General features: G+C 40.6%; 1 protein-coding gene across 1 annotated transcript; it reads left to right on the top strand.

The window, feature by feature from the left end:
• Window positions 1-11,719: 11,719 nt before the first annotated feature.
• LOC149182917 (uncharacterized) lies at window positions 11,720-12,313 on the top strand. Its single transcript, XM_089414723.1, has one exon. It carries the CDS (start codon window positions 11,720-11,722, stop codon window positions 12,311-12,313), a length of 594 nt encoding a protein of 197 aa, XP_089270849.1.
• Window positions 12,314-22,814: the final 10,501 nt, after the last annotated feature.

Below are 22,814 nucleotides of genomic sequence, written 5' to 3' on the forward strand. Positions count from 1 at the left end.
AAGTAGAGTTGTGCATGTAGTAATTATTAAAATTTAGTAATCTAGTTCAATAATTTTATGTTGAACTCAGTTAACTAAGATCAAGCAATTAATTGAGTTAGTTAAAGGTCATTTAAGTAGTAGAGCTGTTGTTAACTCAGTGATCTCTCAGTTAAACTAGTCAATCAAATAAAAATAGCCTAGACATGCATGGAATTCGTATTGCCTAGATGGAGTAGAGGAAAAGACACATTGTAATTGTCAATTGTATACTAGTTGAGAGTACATGCTTGGTAGTTAAATAGGTGAATCATTCCTTGGGAATTGCTCAAGAAAGTAGGAGAAAATTCCTATCTTTTAGGAGCTAATTTCCTCTAGGATTGTGCAAGGAAATAGGAGCAAGATGGGGCCCTTAATTAGCTCAGTGTTGGCCAGAGCGGAACAACCAGCAGGAGAATAAGTTTACAATGTAGGGTGTGCTTCATATTTGAAGAAAGAAATTATAATAGTTTCTCATTCTCATTTGATTAATGAAAAGAGGCATAGGGGGTTTTTCCTAGTTGGGTTCCCTTGTAAATCATTGTGTTCTTGTGGTTTTGATGGTTGCATGTCATTGTATTTGTTTCGAAATTTTGATTTATATCCTACAGAATAGTAGAGAAAATTTGTAATCTCTTGATTTCAGTTTGATTACATCAGTAGTAGCAAATTTCTATTGTTATAAGGAAATATTAACAACTACTCACAAATTTGATATCAATCATTTTCTTCCTTATCATCTTGTTTTATGTGTTGAATGAGTTCCATTTTATTTCATTTTCTGCAATAAAGTACTTGATTTAATGCTAAATTATTTGTTTAAATGTACCAAATAGAAAAAATCAGTGATTACATACATTGAAGCATGGTGTTGTTGACATGGCTCCTCACGTGATGCAATTATGTCAACTTCTTTGATCGTCTCCTTGTACACTTTTTTGGGCATTCCTACTAGCATGTTTTAGATATCAACTCGTTGATCTTTTGAGATTTTCATAATATTCCTATAAAAGTAATAAATTGTTTTTATATTAATATATGAAAACTAATTATAATAAGATTGATATCAATAAATGAATGCTTTGTAGTAATATATACACATCATTCTAGAAAAGCATTTTGATTAGGAATATTACATTTTGAATGGTTTTTTTTTTATTGTTGTGTGTTTTTGTTATTGCAAGTCTGATCGGTCTCATTGACCATTGCTTTAGAAATGCTTCATGTAGTTTAAATATAACTTGATTCTTGGAATCATTGGATTGGTTTCTATATTGTAAGTGGAAAGTACATCTATACGTTTGTTATGCTATATTACTCATAGTTTTGTAAAAAAAATCCTCTTTCATAAACCTCTTGCAACACTTTAGATGAGCTAAGGACCAATTCATCGTCCTTTACATGTTCTATAATTTTTTTTCTTAGAACGACATTTTTTTCCTTCAATTTTGGTCCCTGTAGAACATTAAAAATATGTCAATTACTAGAATGTTTGAAACAGGTTATATAATATTCTTAAGTATATTATTAATGAAAATTCAAAAAAAAAACTCATATTGAATAATATTTTTTCATTCCCTGATTCATCTTTCTGTAATTTTTCTATAAGGCATTTACGCTCTTCTGCACTTAGATCAAAAATAATATTATCGAGCCTCCTCATTTTTTGGCTCTGCATAACACACACTAACAAATACACATTAGTCAAACTTACATATAGCTCAAACATATTAATTTTGTAAAGAATTTACAAAGAGTTTGCATTTTCTGCTTTTTTGGATGTGTTATCATTGTGCTGATTAGTATTTTTGTTACTTGAAAAATTCTTAAACATTTTTTTTATCAATATACAACTTGTACCATTCAATACATAATCCATTAAATATATTTTATATATAAATGACATAATTTTCAGCAAAAAAGAGGTCTAGTAACTAGTGGGGTTATGTGCCTAAACGCCTTAGTGCATTAAATTTAGTAAACGCACAAGGGTGTGTAATTGTTTAGCACTGATAATGATTTTTTTTTAAGAACTTTAAATTATGAAGGTGCAATATGTAACGATAAAAGTATCATCATCACAATAAAAAATAAAAACATAAAAAATTAAACCCAAGTTTTTTGGACTTAATGGTGCTATTTGGTAGAGGTGCACCGATAAATAGAATTCATCTTTTAAAAAAACAGATAGGGCTGATAGGGTTTGGATATGATTCAATAAGTGGTCCCCCTGCTTTACATGCCAAATGCCTTATATATAGTAGCACAAATCCATTAAATCTAAAATTCTCAAAATGAAAAGCCCTAATTGTGAAGTTGATTCAGGGATTTTACTTCACGAATGCATACATAATGACCTTTAAAAGAGCATGTAACAAAGTAACATAAACAAATGAAAGAAGCAGAAATCAAAAGAAACCATGAGATCAAAGGCACAAGACAATTTGATAACGAAGTTCACCCAATGTGGGTTATGTCTCTAGGCTCTGCTCAATGTGGGGAGGCCTCTTTCATTAAATGACAATAGAAATAAAATTACAATCAAATTACATAAATGACCCTTATACCTCCACTTTTTGACATGGACTGAAAATGTAAAGCTTAGTTGTAGAAACAAGCATCACCATTGGATTCGTGGCATGAAATCGTGTCAAACAACTATAAACTTGGCCCCTTTTTTACATTGTCAGATATGGAACCACGGGAATCTCGAAGATTCCCCCAAAGGTTACTTCTTGGAGATGGGCAAAAAATATGCTGCTCAAATGTAAATTATGAGTAGACCATTGCACTCCTTGCGAAATTCTAAGAAAAATTACTATAAATTTGACATCATTCTGCCTCTGTAAAAAGTCAGCCTCCAAGGGAATCTAAAGATTCTTTAAGCATCAAGAATATTCCTGCAAGATATTGTCTTGAGAAACGTGCCAAGAATGGTTCTACCTCTGCCACTGTGTCAAGGTTTTTCCCTTGGCCCTCATGCTTGACCTTCGTATTGGTTAATTATAGTGATTGGTTGGAGGGTGGCCCGGGTTCCAACCCATGACCAACCCATCAATTTTTTTAAATGATGTATTGTTACATTGGGTTAATCAGCAGTTTTTGTGGTACATTTTTCAAAATGGCTAGAAGTTTGTGGAGTCGTCGCAACGGGTGGGCTGACCATCCGACCAGTGCGAGTTCGAGCCCTGCCAACTCCATCTTTGTTGGTCGTCACTGTATGTTGGGCAGGGCCTGAGCTCATAGCTGTAGGCCCCCACCCATATATATATATATATATATATATATATATATATATATATATATATATATATATATATATATATATATATACACACACACACACACCATTGGGAGGGGTGATGGGGGTGGCGGCCCACCACCCCATTTTTTTTTATATAAAACAATTAGGCAAAAAAAATTGACCGGATTTTTGGGTTTACCAGAAAAATCAAAGAGGCGGCAAATTCACCCATTCCAACGGCCAGAATCCGTGCGTCGATAAATTCCAAATTGTTTCCTCGTTAGTGGCTGCCACTAGGCCTAGTTTGACCAAAACTTTAACCGCACATATCTTGAGCATATGGACTCAGATTTGAGTGTTGTTCATGTCGTTCGATTCAGGATGATAAGCACTATGATCTAGTCTTAGTTCCACTTCAATCCAGTGACTTTGATTTTGGAGCTTTTCCAAAGCCACTTCTGAATTCTGAGCATTTCTGGAGCCACCTAGATCACTCCTCCCCAATGAGGAGCTTTTTTTCCTCCAAAATCATAAACACATCCTGCACACTTCCTCTGTCCTTGTCAAGCCACACTTTCAACATCTACATTCCATGCAAACATTTGGTACATTCTTTATATACAAAACAAAACATGACTCAAACAACCCCATACTTTCCAAGAGTTTATAACACACACTCTATGGTCAAGTTTACATTATAATAGAAACTAATACCCCAGCTATCAATAAAAGGCCAAAACATCATCATTGTTTTAACATCACTTTTACAATTATATTACAGCACATGATTTACAAAATGTGGCCATGACAAGCTACCATATCTAGTAAAACCATCTCTTACTCAAAAAAATGAATGGGTCATCTCCATGTGGCAGATTCACTTGTTGAACATCTTCACCATATTATTTCTTTATAGGTGATTTCTGGGCCTAGAGTGTCTGACAAGTGGCTCTTTGGTGTCCATCCTCGTTTCAGTAACTATAATTATTCTTTCTCCTCCAAAAATTTTGGATCGTCATGGAACGCTTATTCCTAATGTGCCTCTGACAAGTGCTTGTGGAATCCTCACTATCACTGGAATGTGATGAGGTTCTCCGATCATCTATTGTTGGTTGGTCATTAGTTGTCTTGGAGCATTCTCCAACCTCTTTTTTGACATACCAAAGTCTAGTATAATGAGGCAATTCCTCCACTTTCATGGGATTCACAATGCCCTGGCCACTAATGTGGAGGCATTTCCCTTGATACTCCATCTTATTCAACAATTTGGATCCAATTCCTCTAGTATGTTTCTCAAAAGCAGCAAAATCATCATCATAAACAGTACATGAAATTGAAACGTTGATTTTACCTTAGGCTTGTTATGTTGTAACTTTTCTAAGGCCTCCTCCTTGGCTTGTAACAGATGTTGCAACCTTTGTTTCTCCTTCTGTACTTATTGTAGGAGTCTCCTTAGTTCGACATTCTCTGCATGAATTCTTTGGTTGATTTCTTTGAGTTCTTGGAGCCATGCTGCATTTGGTGCCCTTTTCATTTTTGGCACAAAACCTGCTGAAATATTTGTCTCATCGCTTGAATCAGAACCCAAGTCAATAGGTCCATCTTCTGCAATCCCAAGAGTTGCAATATTCCTTTAGTCATTTGAGTCTGATCCCAGGTCAATTGGTCCAACACCTGAAAATCGCACAGTTGTGATCTTATCGCCATCCTCTAATTCAGATTCTTGGTCTTGTTGCAGAGTTGCAACTATCTTTTGCTTTACTTTTTTGTCAGAAACTCTATGGCCTCAATCTTGGATGCAATTTCCAGCAATGCTCCTCATCATTCCCCTCTTTTTTGCAATGAGTACAAGAGGGATTTGATTATCTTCTCTTAGTTGTTTCTACCCTCTTCGAGCTGTCATCTTTCTCATGTTTCCCCCTGCTTTCAAGATGTACAGCCTTCACACTAGCTTCATCATGAGACTTAGGTTCAAATAATAACGATGAATGACACAAATAACTATGCAAAGAGACAATATATTTCATCAACATCTCATAAATGTCTATTGGAACATTCAATGCTAATGCTTGTTTTGTAAACTCCTCTGTAAAATTTTGAACAGTTTGACCTTTACTTTGTTTCAAATGTTTCCATTCCGTCATGGCCTTCTAATTGTAACCCAATGGGTAAAATTGTCATGTTAAAGAATAAATGAACTCAGGCAAAGATGAAAGAAGTTTACAACTACTCTTACCGCCTTTCTACAACTTTCCTTCCCACCAGATGAGAGCAATGCCACTCAATAGAAGGGATGCTAGCTAGATCTTGGCTTCATCCTCTTTGATTTGTTGTATGCAGAAATAAGCTTCAACCTATCTTATCCAGTTATCTATCTTTTCTACATTATATTCTCCACTAAATATAGGTAAATCAAACTTGACATCTAGCTTGAAAAATGGCTTTTTAGATGCATTCCTATTATGCATGTTAGAATTACGAGAAGAGGAAGAAAAAGAATTTTCTCTGGAGGACAAAGAGGGAGGAGGCTTTTCTCCTCCACCTTCATGATTTATCGATGCATGATCATCTACTTCTTTCTTATCAGGCTTGATAATCTTCTCATATTCTACAGACAACTTGTCAACTTTCTCTGCCATGGTGAAGAAGATCTTGCAATAATTTCACTCTTCCTCCATTTGAGCTTCCTCATCTGCCATGTTCTGTCTTTGTGTTGCATGCCTCACTTCGGGATTAAAGGATTTGAGTTTTCCTTTTCCTATTTGGATCTTGTCCCTAGTTAGCATTCATTCATGCAACTCACATCAAGAAGACCTACTCTAATACCAAACTTGGTTTTACCATATGATTGGTAAGATTCACAAACATTTTTACACATTTTTTTCTAGTGGAAATATTTTTATACTTAAAAACCAAGTATTTCCAATTATGTAATTTATATTAATTTAAATATTAAAATTTTAACATATTTGTTCAATTCTAAGTTTTTTATAAGTTTAATTTGGATTTTGTGATAATTTGGTTTTCAACTTAATAGTTTGTTAGTTTACATGCTTTTATCATTGCTTTTGGAAATATTTAAATTGTGCCCCCAAGGTTGACTAAAACCACAATTAATGAAGTAATTTAAAATTTTGACAGTAATCAACTTATGAAATAATGACAAAAACAACAAATATATTAAGATTTGCATCCATAAAATTTTAGGGCTAATAGAATGCTTATGATTGGGGATCATAACTTTTTTATAATAACAATTTTTAGGGTAGAAGAGTATATTCAAAAAGAGTAAATAGTACAATGGAAAATAACATTTATTCATATGTAATTGTTTTTTGAAAAAGAATTTACTTAGAATGAATATCTATGATCTATCTATACAACAGTAAAATATTTAGGTGAATTAAATGGGCTGGGACAGGAAAATGAGGGGGAAATGGAGCTCTGGTGTTTTTGCAAAAAGAAGGTGAGGGGATTCGATCACAGATCTCGATTGAACCCGCACGAAACCCTACAGTGCTCGAAATCTAGTTAATGAGATTCTGTGGAATGGGAAAAATATAGTAGAGCGCTCACGAGTTTTTCATTGCTTAAGATTAAGCAGGTGTTAAGCTCACCTTAAGGCGTTGTCGGTTTCTTTTGTTTTCATGCGGGCACATGCCCGCTACCAGTCAGAGGTTTTCCAAAACAGAACCGTTATGCCATCACCTTAGCACCTTGATAGTGCGACCCCTCTGCAAGTGGAAGGTTTTTTGGTGATACCCATCGCGGCTCCAAGATTGGGGTTCTAGTGCTACCCGTGACGATTCCAAGAAGTATTCACAACAGTTTCGCCGGGTTTGACCCGGATTATTCACGTTGTCCCAAGACATAGTTGGCCATTTACATTCCTTTAAAGCAGTGTTCAAGTGGGTTTGGTTGTTTTGAATGGAGGAGGGTTACGAGGAAGAGTTAGTAGACTATTCTTCGGAGAGTATTTCTCACTCCGACATTTTCGTGGCGTCTCGACCACTGTCCCAAGTTGGTCTTGGACCGGCTAATCCCACCCCACCGGAAGAGCAAGTAAGCGAATGTAGGTTAGAGATGGTCGATATGGAAGTGTCATTTCACAGGTTAGACATCACTCAGCCGGCCGCGATGGTTACGGAGGGGTTTATAAGCCTCATTGAAGGCACCAAATCTCCTTTCCTATCAATTCTGTCACCCTCAGATCTATTAACTTGGAGCGGACAGAACCAGAAGCTGCTTTCTTTCAGAACAGAGAGGGTTTCCCTGGTATAGGGACGGAAGGTCTAGGTCTCAACACCAATGCCCCAGAAGATACTCAAGCAAAAGTGCACACCCCTACCAACAGGACGGAACCCTACTTGAAAGCATTCACAAATTTTGATCCTGAAGGCAACGCTCTGCCCTCGGGTTTTCTTGAAGGCATAGTGAACGAGGAAGAGGAAGGGGGCGAGACCTGGGCCTCAGACTCAGATGGAAGCCCGGTGGGTTTTGAATGATAGCAACTCTCCGACCAAGTCCCAATGGCGAATTCTGGTAAGAAGTCCAAGATATCCAAAACAAGGGAAAGGGGTCGGCTACTCGTCTTCGGGGAAGGAATCGGCATGGATAAAGTAGCATTGACAGAGAGCACAGTTTTGGTGGGCCGAGTCCGAGGTAGAAACTATTCGTCGGGTCATCTGAATCGATGGATAATGGAGGTTTGGGGGAATGTACTGGAATAAATTCGCGCAGTTTTGGTAATGTCCAGGGGTTTGTTTTCCATAATCTTATCAAAGTCGAATGATGTGAACTGGGTGTTGACTCGATACTGGCATTTGGAGATGACCCCGGTCCTCCTCAAGCACTAGACATCTTTGTTCAACCTAGAGAAGGAAAGTCTAGGAGCAGGGCCGATTTGGGTTCGGTTTCCGAGTCTTCTACTGCAATTCTGGTCTAAGGATATTTTTTGGGTGATTGGTGATGACTTGGGCACATACCTTGATCATGACAAATCATACATGGACTCGGGGGTCTTGGCAATGGCTCGAATACTTGTTTACCTGGACATAAGGGAGGGCCTGGTGGAAATCTATCGCTTTCATATGGGAGCTATTATCTGTTGGCAGGAACTGGACTATGAGGGCATCCCCTTCAGGTGCTAGAGATGCCATGAGGTCGGCCACCTTTACAAGTCATGCCATTTAGTCACTGGGCACAAACCGAGCTCCCCAAAATGTTTTGCAGTTGCCTGCACTCAAACTGATTTGGGGATGGAGGACCTCAACGCGCTACATGGCATCTCAAAGAAAGGTCTAGACGGGCTATCTTCTATGCACCCCGAGCCAAACAACTGAACACGGAAGCCCCGATTACCAGAGCATGCACCAGGGAGAAATTGGGTTTTTCGGGTATCTCTTCTCCCCTCCATACTCAATTTACAAATGATTGTATGTTAACTGTTTCTGCTCCTACAAATTGTAATTTGAATTTTGCTTCCAATTCTGTTAATTTGAGCCCCACCATCTACCTTGTGGCATACGCCCCTGCGCCCATACTGAGCTCCCCCTTCTCTACAGTCCATAAAATTCACCCCCGCGACCCCTCTGGGGATTTGGCCTCCAGTTCCTCTCACCGTTACAACTTGCGCTCCAATCCACCCTCCCTCCATGCCTTCGGACTGGATGAGGACCTGCCTCCACCCCTTCCCCCCAAGGCCCCCCAGGGCAGACAATCTTGTATTTCAAAAGCAATCAAAAGGGCCAGCCTCGAGGTGGCCTCAGGAATTCAGACTCCCATAGATCAGGTCCTTAGAGCAAAGGGGAACCCTGCAAAGGTGGACCCATGAAAGGCCTCTCTTTCAACTGCAAGGGTTTGGCCAACCCCGATAAAAAATTGGTGCTGAAAAGACTGTGTTTATCAGAAAAATTGGATTTCCTTATGCTGCAAGAAACCTTAGGTGATGGTCCCTCTGACACAAAGCTCTAAAACCCTTCCTGCCTGATTGGGAGTTTTTCTTCTTGGATGTGAGAGGGCGTTCTAGGGGTTGTGCTCTAGGTTTCAACAAAAAAACAATCAAGATCTCAAATGCCTGGGGTGGAAAAGGTTTCCTGGGAGTCAACTTCATCTCCACCGCGCTCAACCCCCCTGAGGATTATTAATATTTACAGTCCATGCCAGAATTGTGAAGTTTTGTAGGAGCGATTGTTTCAAGCAGACTTTATGCAAGCCGAGAACTTGATCATTGGGGGAGACTGAAATTTCTCACTTGGACTTGTTGAGTCATGGGGTCATAGGGCCCAATCAGATGTATTAACAGGATTTTTTGAGAATCTGTTGGATGACCACAACCTTATAAGTATAGATCCGGCTCACATTATCCCAACCTGGAGGAACCGTAGAACAGGGGAGGATGCACTGACTCGACGTTTAGATCGATTTCTAATCAAATCCCCCTTAATAAATTGTCTAGCTTAGATTCGCCAATGGTTGGTTCGGGGGATGCTCAGACCATTCCCCGATTTTCCTGGAAATCGAGGATGCAAATCTCAAACTAGGCTCCCCCTTCAAATTCAATGTAGCATGGCTCAACGAAGAGGATTTCCATGTCTTGGTCAAGGATAACTGGACTCACTATAGTCGGGAAGCTGGTCCGCCCCCAACGACTGTCATATCAAACAACCTAACCCGTCTAAAAGAAAAATCTATCGGATGGATCAAGGAAAAGCAGAAAAGGGATGAGGAGGAACTTGTCAGGATTGAAACAGAGCTAAAACATCTTGAATCTTTGGGCCTGAATAGTTATGCCTCTCTACAATCAAAGGATCAGCTTATAAAACTAGAAAAAGAAAGGATCAGGCTGTTGAGAAGAACTGAGGAGACCTAGCGCCTAAAGAGCAGAGCTTTATGGTTAAAGTCGAGTGACGAAAACAAAAAAAAAATTACAACAGTTTGCCAGAGGTAGGAAAGTGATTAATACAATCTGGGAACCGAAAGATCAAAATGGAAGAGATTCCAGCACAACTTGCGGATATGGGTGTTAGGCATTTCTCATCCATCTATAAAAGCCCAAGGGGGGCAAATATAGCTGAGATCCTTTGGGTTGCGGAAGTTGTGCCTCGGTTTGTTGAGGATGAGGAAAGAGAGGCACTAAATCTCCCGATCTCTTTGGGGGAAATGGAAGCAGCATTAAAAATTTTTAGCAAAGACAAAAGCCCAGGACCAGATGGTTGGCCCATCGAATTTTACACCACTTTCCTTGATCTCATCGGGTAGGACCTTCTGCTGGCCATTGAAGACTGCAGAACAATGGGAAGGATGTCAGAGGCTTTCAATTCCACCTTCATTTCCCTCATCCCAAAGGTGGACAAGCCTCAAAATTTTGATGACTTTAGACCCATCTCCCTCTGCAATTGTATATATAAGATCACTTCCAAGATCATCACCCTTCGTATTAAGCCAATCCTCTCCAGGATGATCTCAAAAGAACAATTTGCTTTTCTCAGTCACTGTCAAATTCATGAAGCCATAGGCACCGCTCAAGAAATGCTTCACTCAATTAAAACCCTCTCCAAGAAAGCATCCATTCTTAAAATAGATCTATCCAAGGCTTTTGATGGATTGAATTGTACCTATTTATAGCTCATGCTCACCCATATCGGTTTTCCTCAATTCATAAATTGGATTGGGTGTTGTTTCACTTCTGTTTCTTTTAGTGTCCTAATTAACGGGGCAGCTTCAAACTTTTTCCATGCCAAGAGGGGCCTCAGACAAGGGTTCCCACTCTCCCCGATGTTATTCCTGTTGATCATGGAAGGCCTCAGTAGACTCTTAAAATCAGCAAGAACAAATGGCACCCTAGGAGGGGTGGAAATCAATGATAGGACTGTTATCTCTCATCTTTTATTTTTTGATGATGTTCTTATTTTCCTAAATGGATCTTATCGTGATACCTCTTGTTTCAAGTCAATTCTATCGTTGTTTTGCAAAGCCACAGGTATGGAGCCGAATTACGAAAAATCAACTATCATCTTTAGCTCCTGCCTCCAAAATGAAGAGATATTTTCCTCCCATCGTTTCGGTTTCATCAGGCAAGACCTAGACTCAGTTCTGACATACTTGGGTTTCAGACTAAAGCCAAACGGGTACCGTATTGTGAACTGGTCATGGATGCTCACAAAAATCGAATCCCGAATAAATATATGGCAACAAAAATGGCTTTCTCGTGCAGGCAGGCTCACCCTTATCAAATCAGTTCTTGAGGCAATACCAGTCTACTAGATGTCACTAGCATGGATACCTAAAGGTATACTTTGTAGAATCCAACAGATATGTTGCAGATTCCTCTGGCGTGGTCAAAATGCAGGAAAAAATTTTGCTTGGGTCAAATGGGAAAGGATAGCAAAGCCCAAAAAATGGGGTGGTTGGGGGCTAAAGGAACCTTTGGATTTCGCAAAAGCCCTCAGAGAAAAAATGGGATGGAAAATCATTACCACTAACAGCCTATGGAAGGAAGTGGTCTACAACAAGTACATCCACCCCATATCAATTTCAGACTGGATCCGCAGCCCCAGCCACAACATCATGGGGGCCTCGAACATCTGGAAAGCCATTACCCACTCCTTTGATATCATAAAGCAAGGATTAGCCTGGAAAGTGGGGGATGGTACCCAGATCAGAATTGGCTCTAATGCCTGGGTGGGAAGTGGGAATGCACACATTCTGCCTAGAGATATGCGACAGGACCTAATGGTATTAGGGATTTCACAGCTTACCCACATCTTGGCTGAGGGGCGCCCGGCGTGGCCAAATATGCAGTGGTTGGCCTTTGAGAATGTGGGAATAAACGAAAGATGGAATAGGGAGTGGTTGCGATTTGTGGGGGCATTGGAGGAAGCTAATATCTGGATCACTGATAGGGAGGATAAACTTATATGGGCAAAGGATCCCACCGACAGATATTCCCCAAAGGCAGGCTTTGCTGTGATCATGGAGACATGGGAATTGGGGGAATCCAGCTGGTGGTGGAAGCAAATCTGGAAGCTGAAAGCCCCTCATAAATCCTGACTCTTCATGTGGGGCATACTCTCAAACAAAATCCCCACAGAGAAAAATCTAAAACAATGCAACTTCCATGGCCCTTCTTGCTGCTGCATGTGCAAAGCAGACACAGAAGATAGAGATCACCTTTTCCTTCATTACATGATTGCGGCCAAAATCTGGAACATCACCACATCGACACTCTCAATACAAACCCGTTGGGCATGACAGAATGTAAACGAGGCTTGGGAGGCTTGGTGGTCGAGTGTTGCCAAGCAAAAGTTACGAAACCTGCCTCTCATTGTATGCTAGGGTATATGGATTATCCGGAATCAAAGAATCTTCCAGGATAAAAATATCTTGGGGGCAGCGATGTGCAGTCATATGCTGTCCATTTTCAATTCGATCCTAGAGGATCTGATTCAACGCCCCATTAGAGTCATCAACCCAGAAATCATAGACAGAAGTCAACCATGGGCATATTTTGACGGTTCGGCCCAGCCGGAGGGCTGTGGAGGGGGGGTTGTCCTTCATTTAAATGACTCTGTTTGTTTCAAAATAAAAGTGGGATTAGGGAGGGGCACAAAAAATTATGCGGAACGAAACAATGTTAAACATCTCCTCCTTTTTGCCAGAGAACATAGATTTTTGGGGAACCACAACTCATCGTAAATTGGACCAATGGGACCTATCACTGTCACTTGCACACACTCAGATACTTGGTGTAGGATGCTATATACTTAAAATCTTAGTTTGAGTTATTTGTCTGCTCTCATATCTATAGGGAAAGGAATGAAGTCAATCATATTCTTTCCAAAGAGGTTGCGCAGCTGACCAGAGGACCCTGGTTGATCCAGGAGTACAGGGACGAGACCTTTTTCCAGATCTACCACAGACCCTTCATCGAAGGGGCAGGACATTCTCAGGACTGATCTATGTGATCATCCTTTTTGCATTTTTGTTTTTTTGTTTATATTGCAGTTGTTAGTTTAAAGTTTACAGACTTGGCCTAGTTTACTTTTGACCCTTCAAGTTTAATGAAGGATGATATGTAAATATTAAATTTTGTGCTCATGACTTTTGGACTGATACTTTTCTGGATAGTAGTGAAAGCATTTCTCATATGCTGGCATACAACATGTAATTTTCTTAATTTTAATGAAAATTACGCTTTTTCTTCAGAAAAAAAAAATTAAAAAATAGTAAAATATTTATGGTAATGTTGCAATTATATTTTCAACCATATTAAACTTTATAATTTATAAAAATATATTTTTATTTTTTATTTAAAGTATGTCTTTTTGCATGTAATTTCATATATAAAATTTTGATATAAGTTCACCAATATATAATCTATAATAAATATATATATATATATATATATATATATATATATATATATATATTCATAAAAATAAATATCATGATGATAACTATTTAACAAACCTAAAGCTCTGGAACTAGGGTTCAGACTGGACAGATCTTGACTCAGAGCTGGAACCGCACAGATCCAGATTGGCTGCACTATTTCGAAAGGGGCAAGCGCTGTCGATTTCGATGGAAGCAAAGGGGTCCAGTGGGACCCCAACTTTCAAGGAGATCATCATGCAGAATCAGAGACAAAACCTGAAAGAAGGAGTCAGAATATCAGGAAGGGATAGCAATAAGCAGACTGGCAGCAGGAACAAGGAGAAAAAACCAGTAGAATCTGACAAAACAGATAACACCTCAGGAATCAGAAACAAAGAGGTGCAGAACCGGACAAATACTAAAGACAAAACAGCCGCAATACCCAACTCTTCAAAGAACAAGGGAGAACAATCAGAAGAAGACAAAGAGCAAAAAGACAATGATGAGGGACAGCCGGAGAAGGAGGGGGAAACCAGCGCAAACCCCAACAAGAATCCCACAACTAACAAAGCTTGCAAGCCCAAAAAGAACGATAATCTGAGGGTAATAATCAATGACCCAGAGATCCAGGCTTATAGGGAACATATGGCGGAACATGCCATTATCTGTAAATTTATGGGAGTTTGGCCATCAGAAAGAACTCTGTGCCAATGGATAAGACAGCAATGGAAGCCGAGAGGGGATGTTCAGCTTCATCTGGGTGCAAAAGGTTTTTTCACGGTAGTGTTTTCTAATCTAGAAGATAAAGACCGAGTATTCGATGGTGGTCCATACTTTCTGGCTTCAGCGGGTCTGTACATGAGACCATGGAAGCCAAACTTCGTCCCAGAAAAGGAATCTTTCACTCGAGTCCCAGTCTGGATCAGACTGTTCTCCCTCCCGATTGACTACTGGGGCTTGAATGCGTTAAAACAAATTGGTGACAAACTGGGAACCTTCATTAAGGCATCAGAGGCAACACTACAGAAAAGATATACTTCCTATGCCAGAATCTGTGTTGAAATGGATGTCTCTGGCGCGTTGCACGAAGGATTATGGCTAGAATACAGGGATGAGGAATACTTTCAGGCCATAGACTATGAGCAGATACCCTTTCGTTGTCACAAATGCCACGAGCATGGGCATCTAATAAGAGACTGCCCGATGAACAAGAAGGAGGCAGAAACTAAAACAGTGCAAGACAACAAAGACAAAGACTCATTCATTAAACCAAAGAACAGATAAAGAGCCAATAGAAGAAGAGCTTACAAAGGCAACACAAACAGAAACAACTTCAACAACTCTTTCGGTGTCCTAGACCTTGAAACGGATTCAGAGGATAAGCACAACACATCGACTGAGGACGCAGGGCATGAAGGAAAGGAAGAACCAACCAGGAAAGAAACTGAGGAAGGAGATTTCAACAATGAAATCCAAATGCAAGAGAGAACTGAAGAAACGGAAGAAGAAACAGATATGCTAACCAGTGAAGGAGGGAGTGAGGATCTAGAGCTGGAAGAGGCCCTAACTTATGAAGGACTAAACCTCCCTGCTATTGCTGAAAGCTGGAGGACTCAAGGAATTGAAACAGCGCCGGATGAGGAAATCAAGAAGGTTAATGATTTATTCATAGCACGGCAAAAAGCTGAACTAGAAAAACAAAATAGGAAGTTAGGAATAGTCAAAGGCAGTAGCCTCTACACCAAGAGCCTTCTGGGAAGAACCTCAGGTTCGAAGCAGAAACGACGCAGGGGCCGCAAAACAAGTGGAGAAGTACTGCAGGAGCTGGGTGAGATGCTATGTAATGCAGGAAAGATGAAGGTGCTAAGCGCCTTCCCGTCCTTCCAATAATTTGTTTTATCATGAAGATTGTATCATGGAATGCAAGGGGGCTTAACAGCCAGGCTAAGCAGAGAGTTCTAAAGAGGAAAATGCAGAAATATAAACCGGAGATATTGTTCCTACAAGAGACTAAATGTAACAGAGCCAGTATTGATCGCATTCGCATCAAGCTGGGGAGAAATTTTGAAGTCCTGGAGATCGAGAGTCAAGGTCGTGAAGGAGGCCTGGCAACGTTTTGGGACACAAGGGTAATCCGGATTTTATCAGCGGAGGCAAGTAAACATTTCATTGCGGTGGAGGTTCAACCCACAGGTAATTCTAGATCCTTCTTATGCATTAACATTTACAGCCCTCAGTTATTAGAAGACAAAATAAGTTTCCTATCTTCGATCTCTAGACTCATTGAAAGACACCCCAATTCCAAATGTATTCTGGGGGGGGATTTCAACATGATTACCACCCTTCTGGAAAAGAAAGGAGGCCTAAGGAAACTTAACAGGGATGCAGATGCCTTCACAAGTTTTATTGATAATGCCAAGATGGTGGATGTTCACCCTAAGAGTGGTAAATTCACCTGGAACAACAGAAGGGGGGGCGAAAGATTAATAGCCTCCAGACTTGATCGTTTTTTAATTTCAGAAAGCATATTATTGGATGGAATAACAGTAGAATCGGATATCCTCCCAAGTGGAGGTTCGGATCACTGGCCTATTTCACTCATTGTCGAACTTCAAGGCACCCCCAGGAATAAGCCCTTTAGATTCGAAAAGTTTTGGTTAGACCATCCTAATTTTATTTCGATGGTTGAGCAGTGGTGGTCGGAACCGGCGGAAGAAACAGGTTCCAAAATGTTCAACCTCCAAAAAAAGCTAAAAACCATTAAAAATAGAATAAAAGAGTGGAACAAAACAGTGTTTGGAAACATCTTTCAGGAGAAAAGTATCATAGAAAACAAGCTGGAACAAATTCAAAGGGAAGGTACAGTAGGAAACAGAAGCGAGGAAACTTCTGAGCAAGAAAAAATGCTCACTCAACAGTGGCACAGCAGATGCAAGCAAGAAGAGACTTTGTGGAAACAGAAATCGAGAATCCAATGGCTGAAAGAAGGGGAGCAGAACACTAAGTTCTTTCATAGGTCGGCCATGGATTATAGAAGCGCAAACAAGATCTTAGAACTAAAAAACAATGAAGGGGAGGTCCTTAAGAATCACACTGAAATATCAGCTCTGTTATCGGACCACTTCTGCTCCATAGCACAAGAACCGGGAACCAATAGAGAGGAAGCTATAAAGGAAATTACTAATGCCATTCCTAAATCTATCACAGATGATCAAAACTGGGCCCTTCGGAGAGTAATCTCTCTGGAAGAAGTTGAGGAAGCAGTGAGGAGCATGCCCAACGATAAAGCTCCAGGGCCGGATGGATTTACCATCAACTTCTACAAGGCCTGCTGGCACGTTGTCAAGCAGGAAGTTTGGGAGGTGGTGGAAGACTCCAGACGATCTAGTTCCATCTTGAAATCTTTGAACTCTACCTTCATTGCTCTCATACCTAAGGTTGAAGAAGCAAATAAACCGGAAAAGTTCAGACCCATTGCATTATGTAATGTCATCTACAAAATCATATCTAAGGTCATTGCCAACAGGTTGAAGTCAATACTACCGGGCATAATATCGCAGGAGAAATCTGGCTACGTTGAAGGCAGGCAAATTTTAGATAACATCTTGATGGCACAGGAGATGATTCACTCACTTCAGTCAAGGAAAGTAGCAGGAATGCTTATGCAACTAGATCTATCTAAAGCATATGACAAAGTAAGCTGGAACTACTTGGAAGCAGTATTAGAAGCGTTCGGGTTCAGCAGGCAATGGATAAAATGGGTGCTGGCTCTAGTTAAATCACCAAGATTTTCTATCCTGGTGAATGGCGCTCCTTCAGTCCCCTTCTCTCCCTCGAGAGGTATTAGACAGGGTGACCCCCTATCCCCTTTTTTATTTGTGATTCTCATGGAAGGCCTGAGCAGAATTATCGCCAAGAAAAAAGCAGAGGGCCATATTAAAGGTCTTCAACCTATCAGATCAATTCCAGCCACAACACATCAACAGTTTGTGGATGACACCATGTTACATGGTGTTCCCACAGTGAAAGAAGCGCAAGCCTACAGGGACATCCTCAACTTGTTCAGCAACGCCTCGGGTATGGAGATTAATTTTTCCAAGTCCACAATCTTCTTTTTCAACACTCATAAGGAAATCCAGATTCACCTGTCTCGACTTCTAGGATTTAGAATTGGATCCCTTCCTTCGAAATATCTTGGAGCCCCTCTGACTCTCAAACCATGGCAGAAGGCTCATTGGGAAAAAGTTCTTGCCAGTATGGAAAGGAAATGCAAGCACTGGACTAACAGAGCTCTAAATTTCGTAGGAAGGCTCACTTTAACTAAAGCTGTCCTGCAGGCCATTCCTCAATACCTTTTATCAATTCTTCCGGCTCCTAAAGGGATCATGGATCAGATGAGAACAATACAGCGGTCCTTTTTGTGGAATGGAAAAGGAGACAAGAAAAAATGGTCTCTGGTAGCATGGCAGAAACTATGCAAACCAAAGGACAGAGGTGGTTTAAATCTGGCCGATCCCCTAGTGGTCAACAAAATTTGTGGGGCCAAAATCTGGTGGAAATGGATAACTGATACAAGCTTACCTTGGGCCAAACATTGGAAGGAGAAGTACCTGCCGGAATATAATGATCAGGACCTCATAAGAATTCAGGACATCCCTGCTGGCTCGCCAATATGGAACCATGCCAAAAACAACAGAAATATAGTTCAGGAACACAGTTTCTGGGAGATAAGGAACGGAAGCCAGGCTCTTTTCTGGGAGGATGCCTGGCAGCAACTCCCTAAATTGGAATCCCCAGAGCTTGCATTCCTGAAGCAGATAAATCAAAATGAAGGTAAACACAGAGTTAACCAATACTGGAACCCTAACAGTAGAGATCCGATTTGGAGGGAGTGGATGATCTTCAACACAGACATTGACGAGAACACAAGGGAGAACATTCAGCTTTTGAATCACAAAATTCTCAAAAGGAAGATTCGAAAAGCAGAAGAGAATGACAAGCTGAGATGGGGTCTGCATGGCAATGGAAATTTCTCCCTGAAAGAAGCCAGGAGCATAATAGAAAAGGAAGAGCAGCCTGAAGTCGTGCCCTGGTGCAACAAGGTATGGGACAACCTCTTCTGGCTGAAAATCAGAACCTTTCTGTGGCTGCTGATGCGAAGGAAAACTCTAACCTGGGAAAATCTGTATAAAAAAGGTTTCAAGGGACCCTCAAGGTGCCCAATGTGCACTAATGATGCGGAAACTATGAATCACCTTTTTAACTCTTGTGAGTGGGCAAACCAGCTGTGGAACTGGATGGAAAGTATTCTCGGTGAATCTGACCGTGACAGGGAATCCATTCACGGAACAATTCTCAATTGGAGAAAAAACTTCTCACAGTCTCGGAGAGTTAATAGCATATGGAAATGCGTCCCAGGGTTTATGTTATGGACTATATGGAAGGAGCGTAATCGCAGAACATTTCAAGATGAACACAGAAATATAGAATTTGCCAAAGAAACAATTCTAGCTAATATCCAACAGCTTATTCAGACAAAATGTAAAGCAGAACAGGATGAGAAACCGTCAGCTCAGGACTTACGCATCCTGAAGAGCTTTCATCTGGAGGTCTCCAGCAATCCATCGACGTCGGTGAACAGGCCACCACCTTCCTCGCAAATCATAAGATGGCAACGTCCGTCGATCGGAGGTCTAAAACTGAATTTTGATGGAGATTCAAGGGGGAACCCAGGTAAAGCAGGTATAGGAGGCGTAATTCGCAATCAGAATGGAGAAATTTTACATATATATTGCAGGGCGCTAGGAGAGAGCACAAACAACGAAATGGAATTTGCTGCGCTCGAACAGGGTCTGAGAATTCTTAAGACAATTCGAAGAGGCAATGTAATTGTGGAAGGAGATTCTTCACTAGTTATCTCTACGGCCAAACGCATTCAGGCAGGAACCAAGGCTAGCAAAGCCATTAACCACTGGAGGCTGGCTAAGGTCACTGAGAGTATCGCGGAGCTGTTGGAAGGAATGGGAGGCTTAGTGTTCCAAACGATCAGAAGGAAAGCGAATGGGTTGGCAGACCATCTGGCAAACTTCGGCGTGGACAACCAGGACAGAGTTTGGGACAGGTGTTGGCAGGAGGTGGACTGCCCTATTCTTAAAACAACATGTGCACAGCTGGCAGAGAAGGACTTAACCGAAGCCGATCGAGCTTAGCCGATAACGGTTTCTGGTCAAGGTACCGGATGAGTGGAGAAACCGGTAACGGCAGAAGTAATCTCCACGGGGGCTGGATGATAGAACAAAAGTGGCGGTGGCATTCTTGGCGGCAGCAGGACAGCCAGAACAGCAATCATAGCAAATCACACCGCAGGTTTAACAGCATCAAAAGAACTGGAGACGGGACGCTTGGTACGTTTCCGTATAGAAAAATATCAGCAGCTTTTATGATAATATTGGGAGGGGCGATTCGGCCTGGGTCTTGGCACAAGCCGGCCAGCCAAGCTGGCAATTATGAAAAGTCACACCACCGAATTCACCGTAGGAGCAGCACAAATGAACGGGACACTTGGTGCATTTTTGGCTGGATGAAGATCTGCAACATTAATGTAATATCGGCTTGGATTGGCTCGGTTTGTGCGGCCATCACCCCAATTTATTACTACAGTACTCCCACTATGTGATGGACAGGGACAAGCTTCATACGAAATAACATGGGGATACACTATATATCAGACTGTCGGGACCCTGGTTTACCTACTGTTATCTCTAAAGACGCTGAGAAAGTTTCGCTCATTGGCATTCGTATCAGCCGGGATAAGCACAGAGCGCAAGTCATGGATACGGGGAGCTGTAGGTCTGCGGCTGCTAACCGTGAGCTGCGCGAGGCGCAGACTATGTATGAGACGAGAACGGCCAGCAGGAATAAGCGAAAGGTGGCCGAGCTGGAAGCCAAAGTGAAAGAGGAGGAGGCTCGGTGGACTGAGGAAGACATGGCGCGCGAGTTAGACTGGATTCAGGACCTCGGTACTCCCTCGAAGAGAGCCACGCAATATGTCAGAACTAAAGCAGAAAATTGGTGCATCAAAACCCTCTTAGCCAGAGCCCTCGAATCTAACGACAAAGATAAAGAGCATGTGGTGAATGAAATTAATTTGACTGAGGCCCAGATGGCGAAAATCATAGACTACAACAGCTCGTTGGACCGTCGCATTACAACTGTGCATGAAGCAGTTGAAACAGTTAACAAGAAACTCACACTGCTTATCAGAATACTGAGGAATACCGTGTGTCCAGACCGCTCAAAGCAGCAGCACACTACTACGGAGGTGCAGGAGAATGAGCCGATTGAAGCCCTGCAGGCCAAAGTGGATAAGCATGTTCTGGAGGTGGGCCTGGACACTATCAGTCACATGGGAAAGTTCATTTAGCTTCCTCCCTCGGTCTGTTCTCTCTGTTTCTGGTTCAGGCTTCGGCCTTTTGTTTTCTAGCTTTGCGTCTATGTACTGTCAAGTGTTTTCTGTGTCGGTTCATTGAGCAGATGCTCTCAGTTTTGGCCTCCCTGCATGGTGTGCCCTTAGCTCTCTTTTGAATCCTCTGAGCAGTTGGTTTGGATTTGTCTATCAGTTTGTCATTGCTCTCGATCTGCCTAGGCAGATTTTTTGTACTATATTTTGTGCTATAATATAACTTCTGACTTACACAAAAAAAAAACAAACCTAAACATAATCTAAAATACACATTCAAAATCACTAACATCATCTAATTATATACATCTCTAACATATATAAACATCATTAGCTAGCACACAAATCCAATAATTTAACAAGGTTTCATCATGGTGATCACATCTAATAATATCCCATGTTAATTATATTTTTTTTATTTGTCTTGTTGACATTTTATATAATTGGTAAGATATTAAATTTAAATTTCTTGAAACTCTGATAATTTTAATGATAAATTAAATTTTACTAAAAATAATTTTTAAGTTATATTAAATATAAATTAATTATTAAAATTTATGACTTAAGTTTTTTAAATTCAATAATAGATTGAATTTTATAAATAAACTTAAAGTTTATTTTTATATTTTTTTAAATAAATATTAATGACAATAGTTTATTGATTGTGAGGACTTAACCTAGGTCTTTTAACTAAACCAAATTTATCATTTAATTTAATTACAATAAGAAGAAAATAGCATGTTCATAACTCTAGATTTACTTGATAAAAATACACAAGTAAAATTTGATCGAAAACATATTAAACATATAAGAAATTTCATTTGCAGTGATTTACATAAATAAAACAACAAATGGAAGAATACATGTTCTAATGGCTTGGTTGGGATGCTTTTGACTCTATTGAGATGCTCCTCCTGGCTACTCAACTGGATTTACCTCCCAGCCAACTAGGAATGATTTCTTAGCCCAGGGAACCTCCACAGGTTCCCTAGCCCTCTGAGCCCAAGTCCAACCAACTATAATGTGTCCAAGTTAAAACCAACACTCTCTAATAGATCCAAATTTGAGTTCTCTCATTTTTATCTTCATTCTCTCACTTCTCCTTCTCCACAATCATTCTCCCAAAATAAAATCTTTCAATTCCAAAATAAAGAACAAGGATCTCCCCCTTCTCCTCTCATCCTCCTTCCCTTTATGTATTCCTCTCATCCACCTCAACTGCCTACCATTAATGGCATAAATACCCCCCCTCTCCCCCTCCCTCCTCTCTCCATCATTTTAATTTGATGACCTTGACTTCCTTTCCATATCTTATCCCAAAATAAATTTGGGAAGACACCTTGGGAATGACAATATTAATATTTAATTCGATTGTTATGAAAGTGATACTTTCCCGATGTCAATCTTGGGGTGGACTGGTAAGAGCCAGGGTTTACATAAATTAATCAAGTGTTGGACACCATGGAGGGGCGTAAGGGGGAGAGCACCACTCCCTCCTACAGTCAGGCAATCTCCAACGGCGGCAAGAAACCACTAGAGGATGAAAAAGGTTTTTCAGGAGGAGGGAAACTAGACAACGGAGACTCACAGGAGCAGAATAATAGGAGGGAGGAAGCTAAAAGAGAAAAAGGGGAAGAGAAAAAGAATCAAGAAGCAGAAAACAAAAAACAAAATGGTCCATGTAAGCCTAAGACCACTATCATACCCAGAGTGGTGTTA

Source organism: Pinus tabuliformis, chromosome 3_2 (genome assembly GCF_031772625.1).
Source record: "Pinus tabuliformis cultivar Carrire ecotype Pingquan chromosome 3_2, CPIR1, whole genome shotgun sequence".
NCBI classification, from domain to species: Eukaryota; Viridiplantae; Streptophyta; class Pinopsida; order Pinales; family Pinaceae; genus Pinus; species Pinus tabuliformis.

Bases quoted from the DNA above. Each gene is read 5' to 3' on its own strand.
- LOC149182917 (XM_089414723.1), top strand. From the start codon at position 11,720: ATGGGATGGAAAATCATTACCACTAACAGCCTATGGAAGGAAGTGGTC.